At 38.7% G+C, this 14,178-nt stretch overlaps 1 protein-coding gene across 1 annotated transcript in view; it reads left to right on the top strand.

Moving 5' to 3' along the window:
- Nucleotides 1-270: 270 nt before the first annotated feature.
- LOC119128704 (dedicator of cytokinesis protein 2-like) overlaps nt 271-14,178 on the top strand; it is an 88,490-nt gene continuing 74,582 nt past the window's right edge. The window contains exons 1-17 of the mRNA XM_037261397.1: nt 271-424; nt 1,314-1,397; nt 1,650-1,690; nt 1,822-1,877; nt 2,804-2,900; nt 2,977-3,125; nt 4,370-4,505; nt 4,823-4,980; nt 6,418-6,499; nt 6,679-6,811; nt 7,718-7,793; nt 7,990-8,066; nt 8,381-8,631; nt 9,490-9,588; nt 9,718-9,790; nt 10,038-10,141; nt 12,359-12,560. Of these exons, the coding sequence (XP_037117292.1) occupies nt 382-424; nt 1,314-1,397; nt 1,650-1,690; nt 1,822-1,877; nt 2,804-2,900; nt 2,977-3,125; nt 4,370-4,505; nt 4,823-4,980; nt 6,418-6,499; nt 6,679-6,811; nt 7,718-7,793; nt 7,990-8,066; nt 8,381-8,631; nt 9,490-9,588; nt 9,718-9,790; nt 10,038-10,141; nt 12,359-12,560 (1,861 nt within the window). The 5' untranslated portion in view covers nt 271-381. The remainder of the gene's footprint in view (nt 425-1,313; nt 1,398-1,649; nt 1,691-1,821; nt 1,878-2,803; nt 2,901-2,976; nt 3,126-4,369; nt 4,506-4,822; nt 4,981-6,417; nt 6,500-6,678; nt 6,812-7,717; nt 7,794-7,989; nt 8,067-8,380; nt 8,632-9,489; nt 9,589-9,717; nt 9,791-10,037; nt 10,142-12,358; nt 12,561-14,178) is intronic.

The following is a 14,178-nucleotide window of genomic DNA, read 5'->3' as shown; positions in this document are numbered from 1 at the left end:
ACATGCAAATTCATGGCCCGTTGTGTACAAAGTCACATTACATCATCGATAAAACGGCAGCACTAAGACACTATTGAACTGAAGACACTTGGGTTTTTCATTGTTGAATGACTCCAAGTCTTATTCCTGCAGAATGTATTATACAGTTTTGTTAATCCAAAATAAGCATGCTGAAAATGTAACAATACATACTCGGCAGGACTCCACCTTGCGGTACCCACTTCCTCTTAAGAGCCTGAAGGCAGGAAGAGAAGAGAAAAGAGGAAGAGGCAAAGAGGGGAGGAGAGCTGCTTTCAGTTTGGATTAAAAAAAAAAAAGTGAAACATTTAGCAGACAACTTAAAAATAACCTAAGTGAGCAGTGTAAGTGACACAAGAGAAGATGACTCCTTGGGCAACCACCACCATTGAGCGATATGGTGTAGGTGAGTCATTTTGTCGCGATTTATTCATAGATATTTGTACGCTAGGAGACATGATTATTGCTATTGTGCATATTATCCAAAGTGTGATGACGTACTTTAAATGCAAAGAGTCTCAATAAGACAAAGAGACAACTCTATTACTGCTTTTACAGGATATGAGTAGGTGCAAAAGGGCCTCTCGGTGAACAATTACACATTTTTATTTTAACTGCAATGCAACAAAATGTCATAATGCTGCCGGCTGAATGAATTTACAAACGGTAACAGAAGTCAACAATAGAAGCAGAGCAGATGAGGAAACACCGTAGTAGCGAATGGTCATGCCATTTCGATGATAAAGCAGAGGGTCTCTGACATATTTTAGAAAAAGCAATGATTATATGACTTTAGGGTGTGGAAAATAATACATGTTCATGTGTAAAGCTAATAATATTCAAGGACAATTTAGTTATTTATTTTGTCAGCACTGACTGTTATACTCATGCAGGTATACATGTCAGGAAGTGAAAGAAGGAAGGAAGTCTAATAGCTGCATGCTGTAACCAGTGATGTTTGATATGTAAAGAGAAGATCAGCAGTAGTTAAGCGCTGTGTAAACCCATTAAAACTTCCATTGGGATGTGTAATAAAATCGTATGCAAAGGTCAGTGCCTCCTTTGCAGCAGATGGCATTATTTAATGCATTTTGTTCAAACCATTTTCTATCATTCAACTTCCCACGCAATCAACTAAAAGTTGAATGCACATATAGTTTGAGCTGAGCTTTTGACTTTTCATCTCAAGGATCTACTTTACAACTGCAAGAGCTTCATGTTCATCCATGTGCACACTGCAAGAGGTTGCTCTGGTGTAATCCTATGGGTGTTTTGCAAATGTCATCTTTTTTCAGCCAAGTGGAACTTTACTGGCTGTGGAGAAAATCAACTTTCTCTGGAAGTTGGAGATGCTGTCTACATCCAGGAGACCTGCGATGGTATCATACAATATCTGACATATTTAACACGTCATCATTTTTTGTGAAAGATTTCTTTGGATCATACTGATCGTGTTTTCCAATTTAGTTCAAAAAAACAATGCCAAACAACATACAAAATATATCAATTTTCTCTCCTGACATCGCAGTTGTTAAGCAGGGTACACCATACTTATGTATTCAGATTGATATTCCAAATTTTAATCGTGTGTGTGTGTGTGTGTGTGTTGTATGTATAATGTATTCTTTTAGGTTGGTACAAAGGCTACTTGGCCAGAAACAAAGCCCATCAGGTAACAACAAATAGACTGGCTCTTGCATTATGAATGCCATAATGATATATTGACGTTTGAGCGATGTTATGCTCTAGTTCTGTGCTGAATAATTTTTTAACTAATCACTGCTTTCCCATTTTGCACTTTAGGGTGTGTTTCCTGCCAGCTTTGTACACCTAAAGGAGGCAATTGTTGCACATCGAGGGTAAGTGAAGGTTGTATATCAAACATCGTAGTTGTTGTTACTGGGTAGCATTAATTTGGATTGGGAATCAATCTGCTCTGTTTGCATGGAATGCAGTATGTACCACTAGACTGATATATGTTCTACTATTTACTGCTATTTAGACTATATGACTCCATTGTTTGCAGTGTAAAGAACCGTGCAAAGTTTTTAGGCCATCTATTCTCAACCTGTACTATAATGGTGTGTGCTTTTGCCCCAGTACTGTGTCACTTTGGCTTTTAAGCAAATATGTCTTCATTTCTGCATATACTACATGCGCACATACACTTCATCACTGTAAGTAGAAAACAATTTCCAAATTTGGTGAATTTGTTCAATTTTCCACAAACTTCTGTAGGTCACTCAGTCCCCGTGTCGGTCTGTTATTTAAAAAAGGGCCAATGGCTTGCTGACTTTGACGATGCAATGTTCATTGCTCACAGGGTTCCCCGAAAAGGCATAGTTGTGACGATGTAAGGATTCACATTGAGGTCACTGATAGATACCATGCATTGACAATGCATAGCTTCTACTTAGAAGTAAGCACACTGCTTGAGAAAACCCAACCCATCAGAGACAGAAGATGTGACTTTTGAGGTGTCAATCATTTGTTGCATACTAATTATAAGCACACATTTTTGACTTTGCAAAAAATCCAACTTTCTCTGGTAACAGTGTTATATTAGTAACACTTCATTATAAATAGTGCTCCTTCAGGGTAACTGGTCAGCACGAAGCTGCATTGATGCATCCAACATTTATGACATACTACTCTAAATCAAAATAACTGGGGTGTTTTTTTAAGTGCAAATTAAAATGATTTTATTCACCATATGTTGTTAATTGCTGGATAAAGGGTTAACTTATCGCAGACACAATACATATAATGTGCTTCCCCCATACAGAGATGAGGAGGTGGTGCTTTCTGCAGAGATGCCTCTGGTGAAGGAGGTGACCATGACGCTGAGAGAGTGGGGTAGCATTTGGAAGCAGCTTTTTGTGGTACAATACACACAACCGCAGTGTATGAATAAGAGTGAATACATTTGTGCTGAGTGTATTGCGTTCGCATGTACAGGCCAACAAGGAAGCACGTGTAAGGCAGGTACAGAGGCTGATGTGGGAGCTGATGGAGTGGCGTTCCCAGCTCCTCTCCGGAACGCTGCCCACTGATGAATTCAAGGAACTCAAGCAGAAGGTTATCTCCAAGATTGATTATGGCAACAAGTAGGTCAAAAAGCATTCAAATGTATTCATGTTGGAAATATTCGTCTCTCTCACTTGCACATCTTATAATATCCCATAATTACCAGAACTGTAATTTGTGCCTTTATAAAGACAATGCTGATCATTTGTGATTGACACTGTCAGACTTGGTGGCACTGAAGCCAGCTAACGTCAACAATTAAGACAGCCAGCAATTCTTCAAAATTAGGGGCATCAACTTTACTCCGTATCTCAGTTATCTTCATTAAAAAAGTAGCATTTTATTTTAAAAATAAGGACATTTCTTAGTGACCCCGAAGTTTTGAACGGTAGTCATCACATTTGTTGGAGAATGCATGGTCAGCCTACATGCAATTAGCAAAAATCTTTCTTGGATCCTCTGTGACATTTTAATTTTAAAACGTAATCTTTGACGGCAGTTGATGAGGATATTCGGACAGTATCTGTACAACGCATAAATCACACAGACTACACATTGATTAATAAAATATTAGATTTTTTGACATGCTGACCAACACTGAAACCTTTCCATCAATGTTAATGCTTATTGTCAGTCAAAGATGAGAATTCTTCTTTTTATTAAACTTGGATATTATTTATTCAAGCCCTTCAACCTTATACTGTGTTTGCAATTAACTGGAGTCACCTACAATATGAAACACTCACCAATGGAATATTATGGTAATGTGTCTGTGAGAACTCTGAGGCACATTTAAACAAAGTAAAACTATTTTTTTTTCCTTACTGCAGCTTCAAATAAATTATGCATCTTAATTTTACATTTTATATACATTGAAAATTGCTTTTAAGAACGTCTCCTTAATGTGTCCTTATGGGCACTGTTACAGTTTTCCTTTCATTTTATTGTTGTGTTCCGACTTACAAAAATACCCATATGTTTTTAACTGGTGCGATACAAATATAAACTATCAAAGGTCAAATACCACAGTTCAAGATAAACCTGTCTCTGCTAAGATAATGTGACTATTTGTTTATTTATTTGGCACTTGGAATATTTGCCTTGCAATTTCAGACACCAACTGAAATATTAAACATTATTCATTACTTTTCTGTCTGTAATGACAGAAGTTCTCATTACACCATGTAAGCTTATTTCGTCAGAGGTGCTTATGCACTGTGTATATTTTAACGCATAAAGCTATTTTAACATTTTACACAATAAAACAAATCAACACGGATACACTCGTTAATGGTTCCATCTTTCCTGCTTTGGACAACTGCAGAATTTTGGAGTTGGATCAAGTAGTTCGAGATGACGATGGGAATATTTTGGACCCAGAGCAGGCCAGTGTCATTAGCCTCTTCCGAGCCCACCAAGAGGCCTCTGCTAAGATCAATGAACGCATTAAAGAAGAGCAGGTAAGGGAAAGTTAAGAAAGAACCATCTCTGTTCTTTTATATGAGAATTTCTTACTAAGGCATGCTTAAATTAAAATGCATGAAAATGCCTATATCTGCAATTTACTTGCTGATCACGTCTGGATTCCTAAGTATTCACATCATTATAAATTGGATGGGGTTAAATTGAGATCCTTGTAGCCTACTTTACATTTCTGCAGCAATTCATTAGCTGTATAAGAGGAATTCTTCAGCTTTTATTCTAAAATGTTATTGTATAATGTGACAGGCATCATTATCAACGGCCCAAATTAACCTTAAAATGTTTCACTTTACAGTCCAACATTCAAACAGAACACAGTGGCATCTCAGCACGCATCCAGTCATCACCCACACACAGCCTCTATGTCTTTGTCAGGAACTTTGTGTGTCGTGTGGGAGAGGATTCAGAACTCTTCATGTCCCTCTACGACCCTAACCAACATGCAATCATCAGGTATCACATGGTGACTTTCTTTCCAAATGACGATAACTGATTTGAGCATTGGAGTGTTTTTGGGGTGCATCATTATCTCAGACCATTATTTTCTGAACCTGTTAGTAAAGTTAAGTAAAGATAACGAAATCGTTTAAATTCGTGTTTGTAATATAATTAAATGGATAAAAAGCTAAGGGTGGTAGTGAATACATTTGCAAATCTTTGTAATGTAAATATATATATATATTTTTTTCTGTCAATACAATTGCATGTTAACGAGGCATTTTTAAGACCTTTGGAGAGCATAGCACCACCACACCAAAATTAAGGCGATTATTTTGTATGCTTGTGTTTATGGCTGAAAGGAGCAAGACACCCACAGGGCCGCGCAGTGCATTTCCATTCATACATCAAATCTGCCTTCCTGTGCCTCGTTCATGATGAAAAACACTAACTGAAAAACACTGCTATGCCAGAAATAAGAAAGTGAAAAAGACAAATTACAGTGCTGCACATCTTGACTGGCACCACGTGGCGGGTGCTGACAGTGTTGATGTTAAGCCTTGTCATTCACTATCATGCTGGCAAGATCTGCCTCATCCTACAGACTGCATTCACAAATCTGCTACTTGTCTTAAATTCAAATTTCACCCAAGAACATGCAGTAAATATTCGGGTCACCATCCATCTAATTCCAAGTGTGTTTTTTATTACACTACTTTGACGTAATATCCATTTGAGCTGTGCCAGAGTGCATGCAACATTGCAGGGAGTGACTGCGAATTCAGTAAAAATCAAGCACATAGCAGTTAAAGTGTCTGACAGTTGTTGTTTCAACAATACTTTGGCTAAAGGAATTAAACAAAGTCAAAATTAGTTGTATATTAATTTAAAAGGAAATAAGAACGCAGGGTTGTCGATGACCCCCTCAATGTATCCCACGTTTCATCCCCCAGTGCAGGGAAGTGGAAGGACAAGCTTCAAAATTGTGTCATGGCTCAGCCTAGTGGGAAAGTTGGAAAATTACACTGTCAGCAACCACACTAATTGCAAACATCTAAATAAGTTTCCTTTTTTATGCTATGCCAAGTTTGGATTCACTTGCTCATTCCTGAATGTAGGAAGATTGAAATTAGTGACTCAATATTGTAAGATGGTTATATGGAATTTTTGAGCACAACGTCATAAATCCAGCTGAAATTCACCGTGAATAATTCATTGTAATCATTTATATTGGGAAATGTAGCCTTACTTCACTGTTAATGTCAGGTATTTTTAAATGTACGTCAACAGAAATCACTGTAGTAGTGATTAATCAAATTTATTTGACAAACATCCTTTCTATTATTCCAACTGTATACTTCATTTAGAGTAACCAAAGTGGAACACACACTTTGATTGGTTGGCTTTTTTTGTCCATGTGTTTATTTCATAAGCTGTTGTTCTCTTCTGCAGTGAGAACTATCTAATTCGGTGGGGCAGCAAAGGCTTCCCTAAAGAAATTGACATGCTCAACAACCTGAAGGTTGTCTTTACAGTAAGTGACCACAAGGGGACAATGGTGCTCTACTTAATCCTCACATACTTTTCATTTTACCTTAACTTGCCCTCAAACTACCTTTTATCTGACTTGTTTGTTGATTATTGCACATTCTTGCACTCTGTGTGCGTGTGCGTGTGTGTCTGTGTGTGTGTGCGTGTCTTTTTTTCTGGTAGGATTTAGGGAATAAGGACCTGAGCAGGGAGAAGATTTACCTCATCTGTCAGATAGTCCGAATGGGCAGAATGGACCTGAAAGAAAGCAACAAAAAGTCTACTCAGGGTCTCAGACGACCTTTTGGAGTGGCAGGTATGGAAAACAACATACAAATATGAAAATATGCAAATCGGATTAAAAAGAGGAGAAATATAGCGGTTAACACACTGAACTCATAGTGTTAAGGATCAACATTTGGATCTCAGCTACGAGGTGGAGTTTGCATGCTAGCTTCAGTAAAAACTCAGGGATGTGAAACATTTTTGTCGTAGGCTACTTTGGTTATCCTCTAAGGACCGCCATCATTGTGAAACCTATGAATGTACTATAATGGATTCATCATTTTATTACATATGTAAACCAAATTGATGGATAACTACTTTGGAAATCAGAAGTGAAAGGACATCATTTATACCAGCTATTGTGCAATATTGAGTTTTTTCTACACCAAAAATTGCACTCAACAGTACTATACCGTATAACAATAAAGTAAATTGACACCTGTGCCCTGCAATTGGATGGTGACAAGTCCAGGGTCTGCTGCCACTCTTTTAACTTGAATAGACCCAACCTTGTCTGTGGCAGTGATAAGTAAAAAGCAGTAAAGAGAATGGCTGAATGAATGGTGCCAATATATGAAAGTGTAAATAGTTTAGTCTATTTTATTCCTGCCATTTTAGTCTAGAGTGTGCCCCACCTTTTGGCCTAAGGTCGCTGGGATAAGCTCCAGCTCACCTGCAATTGTACTAGAAATTAATAGAAATGAAAATGTTGCAGCCTCTTTTTATTTTTACTGATGACCTTAAAGTTCATCTCTTGCATTAAGAACATTTAAAGCATGTACAGTAAACTGACACTGTGTAACTGAGAGTTGCCAAGTCATAAGAGTCAGTACATACAAGTCAGTCATGTAAGGCACATACATAAAAAGTATAGCTTATATTTTCATTTTTTTTCTTCTATGATATTGTCACGAGAGACAGTTTTCTTGTTTCCCAGTAATGGACATCAGTGATCTCATCAAAGGAAAGGTTGAATGCGACGAGGAGAAGCAGTTTTTCATCCCATTCTTTCCGTATGTGCTCCTTCTTCCTTTTTGTGAATCTTTGGTCTTTTTGAAAGTCAAATGTCATTTTGTATGCCGAAAGGCCTCTGCGTCAGTGCGCTTCATCGGTAATGTATTCATACTTGTGTGTGTGCGTGCGTGCGTGTGGTGTGTGTGTGTGTGTGTGTGTGTGTGTGTGTGTGTGTGTGTGCACGTGTGTGTGCAGAGTTGTGGCTGAGAACGACTTTCTCCACACCTTTCTGAACAAAGTGACCACGTCCCGGGGAGACAGTGGCGGCCAAGGTAGAGTTTTCGACTAGCACTTTCTGTCTTGCTGTGAGCACTCATGCCATCCGTGTGAAATACTGAGATTTTTTCCAGATCATTTTTTTTCCTTACGAAGTGGTTGTATTTCAACATACAATGAACTTGACCCTATATAAAAAAAAAAAATCACTTGAATAGTGTGGAATTGACAGAATCATTAATTAAAAACTTTGAAAAATAAGTTTCAATGAAGTTGATTGATTGATTTAATTGACTGTATGATTTCCTGTCTCAATTACGTATGTACACAGAAAAATAGTGACCACACATTTAAAATATGGTCTTTCCAGGACTTTGGGTGACCATGAAGGCCCTGGTTGGTGACATCGTCCAAATTCGCAAAGAATATCCTCACCTGGTGGACCGCAGCACTGTGGTCGCACGCAAGCTGGGCTTCCCTGAGATCATCATGCCGGGAGATGTGCGCAATGACATCTACCTCACGCTGCAGGGTGGCGACTTCGACAAATACAACAAGACCACGCAGAAAAACGTGGAGGTCATCATGTGCGTGTGTGATGAGAAGGGCAAGGTCGTACAGGTGAGCAACAGGTGGAATAGGAAAGTGATGGAGCCGCTACACCCACCTTCATTCATCCTAATTCAATAACCACGCAAAAGACATGACTTTACAAGATAATAACGCACAATTTTGTTTGACATTGAAATTTCGCTTGCAAATGATCAAGTATTTCTTTCCATTGAGACCACTCAATGGTCACTTTAGGAAGTACACTTGCTTAGTGAAATTTTGTGCAAGAACTGTATTGAAAAAAACATCATCCTTTCAAAGTACAGTGGATCCCTGCTATTCGCAGGGAATACATAAAAAACGGGCTGTCTCTGAATAGCGAACATCGTCATTTATTCTCATTTAAATTCCTAATCATTTATTACTCATCACGTCACTGAAAACAGGTTGAGAATCACTGCTTTAAATAATTAATATTTGAAGACAAACGGTGCAGCAACACAGGCAGAGAGAGCATATAACAATGATCACAGGTAATTATAATTATTATATTAACATTATGAGTGGTATTACTGTCTTTGTTCATTAAGCGTGTTCCTATTATACTGCTGCTTGTTTAAGGACCAGAAGAAGGAGCAGTACAATTTTGATTGAATAAAATCACTGAATCGGGATTTACAAATACTTCCTTCACATTGAATTTGATTATTACGATGTTATGATTTTTCTAATAAAAACACATTTTTTATTGTTTGATGGGGGGGCGGGCTGGAACTGATTATTATGTATCATTTCCATTAATTTCAATGGGGAAAGCTGATTTGAGAAATGAATGATTCAGGTTATGAGCGTAGTCACAATGTCGTCGTACTGTGCACTTGACATCAATCATCTGAATATGACATCTCCTTTTATCTACACTTCTAGAACTCCATCTGTCTCGGAGCAGGGGATAAGCCAACGAGTGAATACAGATCAGTCATCTATTATCAAGTCAAACAACCCCGCTGGATGGAGACATTCAAGGTGTGTTGTTGTTGCAGTTGTACCATTATTTAATTTCCCTTTCACTTCTGAAAGCTTTGTCATGAAAAGTATGAGCACAATGAGCAGGCTACAACTTTTTGAAAGATGATGTATTTTCCTGTCCTCCAGGTGGCCGTCCCTCTGGAGGAAATGCACAGAATCCATCTTCGCTTCATGTTCAGACACCGCTCCTCTCAAGAGTGTGAGTTTGACAGTCGTCTGTTTACAGTACACGTCCCCCCCTGCATCTTCTCCCTCCTCCCCCTTCCCCTGAGCATAATGTGACATGGTAAAGGACAAAAAGATTGGAAGCAATTTGCAAATGACCCAAGGAGTCATTACACACACACTTGATTATACAGGAAGCTGTCATGTCCCTCTCGGCCACTCATTCCTTTATTTCCCCGATGTGCTCTCTTGCCATGCCCGTCCTCTACGTGGTGCTGCAGCCAAGGACAAGAGTGAAAAAAAGTTTGCCATGGCCTTTGTTCGCCTGATGAAGACTGACGGGACGGTTCTACAGGATGGACTCCATGACCTTGTGGTCTTCAAGGTTTGGATTTAAGAGTATTTTGAAAATGACTTTAAATTAGCAGAGCAAAGAGCAGTCACCTATGCCTCTCGTATAAAAGTAAGTCAGACTTGATGCGCAGGGAATACTTGAAGAAATAATGTATCATCAGTTCAATCATAATAAATGTTGACTATCATTGGCCAAATAACAGTGATTTTTTTATAATTTTACTGGCGCATAATGGGCAAGCATGGTGGCCTCACAGTTCTGCAGTTGGGGGTTCAAATTCATGTTCTGGCCTTTTTGTGTTCGACTTGCGTGTTCTGTGGGTGGTTGTCTGTTTCTGCCAGCACGTTGGCACTCCCATTTTCTAAAGACTGGTTCAATGAAGCCTGTAAATTACCCAGCATAGCGAATGGCAAGTGGATGTTTTTTTGCCTTTGTGTAACCTGTGATTGGCTGGCAATCATTCAATCGCCTCTGTTCGAGAGTCAAACAAGACAAACTGAATAATCGATTGGTAAATGGGCTGCATCCGCCTCCAGATCTCCTTTAATTCCCTATGTTCAAGTTCCTTAATATGGTGGAAAACATCTATAGTTTTTAATGCTGTTTCTCTATACTTTTTAATGCACAGTTTGACTCTGGTGCTATCATGTTTTGTTCTTGTTATCTTGTTCATACCGGTTGATTGAAAACTTTAAGTATTTGCAAAAAGTCACAACCAAACTGGGAACAGTTTGCGACATATTTCATAACTTTCAAACTGCCACAACAATATTACCCTCTTCTGAGGTACATATATTTATGCCATTTTTACCAACCGATTAAGAGACAGGGCAAAGACAGCATCTCTGAAGCATTTGCTGATCTTTATTGTGCAATAATTGTGGTTTCATTTTTAGCACGGATCCTTGTCTTTGGTCCGGCAAGTGCAGAAGTGGGCAAAGTATGGCCTAGGGGCCCACTGAGCATTTACATTATGAAAACTGCTGCAATATATTTGTTGCATTAATTTAGGCTTTTATGATATATCCAATCGTATATGAACAGTTAACATTTAATTTAATTATTGTAAGTAAAAATTATTATAATAAAAAAATTGAGGGATTTTTTTTTTTTAAGGGGACACTGTGGCATCAGAGCATTTGGGAAGCACAACACAAGCCTCAACTACTCCAAACATGCCATTTCTGTGTCTCAATTAGGTCCTTCAAAAATTTCATTTTGCCACAGCTAATTGAAACTGCCAGGAATAGAATGAATTTGCGTCAAACGTGTGCAGAAGGTTTCCAGATACTTCTGTACCAAAAAGTAATTCTTTTTTTAACATGATGTCCACACAAGACAAGAACATTTATTAGCTAGCCAGGCTTAACATATTGTCCATACTACCATACCCAAGTTAAGACAGACATTCTAGAAATGATGCGAGAAAATAGTTTAGAAGTTTAATTGGTTTTGTCTTCAGTACTAATTTAAAAAAAATTCAAAGGATTCTCCTCCACAAAAAGTTTATATTATAAAAAGTGTCCTAATCCAAAAAGTCTGCATTTTACACTGACTTTTTACCTAGTAAAAGAAGCAGGTGTATGGTAGCCTATGTCTGAATGTGACACTTGGCCTACCCAAACAGGCTGAGAGAAGCTAAATAGATTTCCTGGTTAATGAGCGCTGGTAAACTGAGTCCGCTTATTGATTAAATGTCAACTGAAGTGAAGATTAATTAATCGTGATGTACTCTGCGACCACACACACACACACACGCATGTACGCACGCACACACACACACATACGCGCACGTACGCACACACGCACACGCACGCGCACACATTTAATAGACCCCATTGGCTTAGCACTAAAGTGGTCACTAAGAGCTGAAGTTAATCTTAAACTATCAGAGGGCGTGCAAATTAAGTTGGAAATCCACCCATTATTTATAGCGCTTGCCCTCATTAGAGTTAGCTGCAGCCTCCCCTAGCTGATTTTAGGTGTGAGGGAGGGACTGGTCACCAGCCAATCACAGGGCTCATATGTTGGATACAAAAAGTCGACACACCATTGGTCGAGTGCCAGATTTTTGTGGAATATAAAATCCATACAGGAAGTCTCCAACTGTGATTCAAAACCTAAGCCTCAGAAGTGTAAGGTGTGCTAATCACTTGTTCACCATGCTGCTCAATGTTGAACAAAAAAATAAATATAAACATTGTGTTTAGAGCATTTAATTATAATATATGCACATTGGTGTCATAGGGTGACAGCAAGCGCATGGAGGATGTGAACTGCTACTTGTCCTTGCCCTCCACCCGCCACCACTATGGAGACCTCCACAAGGGGGCTGCACTGAGCCGCAGCACCAGCAATGTGAGTGGGGTCAGTGGGGGCCTGTCTGTCAGCTCGAGAGACGGCTTCACCATTTCCACCCTGGTCTGCTCCACCAAGCTTACTCAGAATGGTAACTGCGTGTGTATGTGTGTGTGTGTGTGTGTGTGTGTGTGTGTGTGTGTGTGTGTTGTCTTGCTCGTCTGGCCGCAAAAGAGTAACAAAATCTGGATAAATATGATATGCTGTAAATCCAAACTACAGTGAACCCCTATTTATTGCGGTTGATCTGTTCCCGACCCACCTGTGATGGATGTAAATCCAGGATTTGAAGCGACCATAATATTTAATTAACCCTCCCACATGTTTTAAAGGGCAAGTGAAATAAAAAAAAATAAAAAATTATAAAAATAAAATAAAATTTCTCTGGGGCCCTACCTTTTGGTTTTCTGAGTTTGGTCATGTAAGCTGAGCCATGATTGTATTACCTGAGCCCTGAGCAACTGTGCTGTCATTTTCAGTCAACAGCAAGTGGCAAAATGTTTGCTGAGATGGATAAAAATGTGTGGATTTTGACACTTACTTTATATTTCACACATGCCAGAGTTCAGACAAGTGGGACCGCATAGAACATATTGTACATACAATTTTACAATTGACTTCCTCTTTAAGCACATCTAAACATATTGAAACACGCTTTTTAACTATTTTTTTGCACATTCTCTCATTCACCCTTTCAAGGAATTGGAGACTATCATATAGCATAACTTGGCGGAAATTAATATGCAAATCTAGATCACAGTTCTCCAAATAAGTGGCAACACGTGCTTGCTACCAGCTATTTGTCCCCCACTGTTCAAGATTATTGTCAAACTGACACATTAAACAAAAGAGGATTCTACATTGTATTTCAACAACGTTGACAGTGTGAATGGCTCAATTCAGATTTTTTAAATTAATTTATTAGTTTTTTTAATCCAACCGCACTCATTTTCATATTCGGTTCTAGATGGGATACATGGCAGAGTTTTTGCGACCTCAGAACAGCCAGGTCGCATATCCAAACTAAATGTTGTTCAAAGCCCCGGATGTGCAGGGGACAGTGTTTCATGGGACTTCCAAATTGTCCGTGAATCTGAAAAATTGTTTTGACTGACAGTAATTACGTATTTTTACTCTTTTAATCCCACTGAAAAAGATTAATAATCAAGTGGACATTCAAGTAGAACAAAGTAATTCAGTCACATGGATGTTTTATTTATTATGCATGGCAATGACGCGACATGATCTTTAGTAGACATCTTGGGCGATTGAAAAGCTTTGCCTCATTTTCTAACAATTTTTATTCCTCTTCTCACATCGCTCCTCTGCTGATAAAAAGATGAGCCCCTCCAGATTCAACCACATTTACTTCCATAAACACATATACTTTCCTAAACACTTTATGAGTGACATCTCTTCTCCTGCGCACGAGGGTTTCTGCGGGACGCATTTGGGTCACACGCTAGACCGGCTGAGGTCGCATTGAATATGTAAGCTGAAGTCTTACACACAAAAAAATCCAAATTGAGCATTAAAAAGTGCAGTGTGAACCTAGCCTACTTGCTAACGTCACCTCTCGGCACTCTTCATTTCAATCACAAAAATAACCATTTCTGTCTGCCATTAATCCAAGCAACAGAAGAGTCAATTAGCCAGTCCCTCAGTTAACGGATTGGTTTTCCATGGCATTTACTTTTTAATCAATTTAC

This window comes from Syngnathus acus, chromosome 10 (genome assembly GCF_901709675.1).
Source record: "Syngnathus acus chromosome 10, fSynAcu1.2, whole genome shotgun sequence".
Classification (NCBI taxonomy): Eukaryota; Metazoa; Chordata; class Actinopteri; order Syngnathiformes; family Syngnathidae; genus Syngnathus; species Syngnathus acus.
Note: the sequence above shows the minus strand (reverse complement) of the source record. Positions and strands in the feature narration are given on the sequence as shown.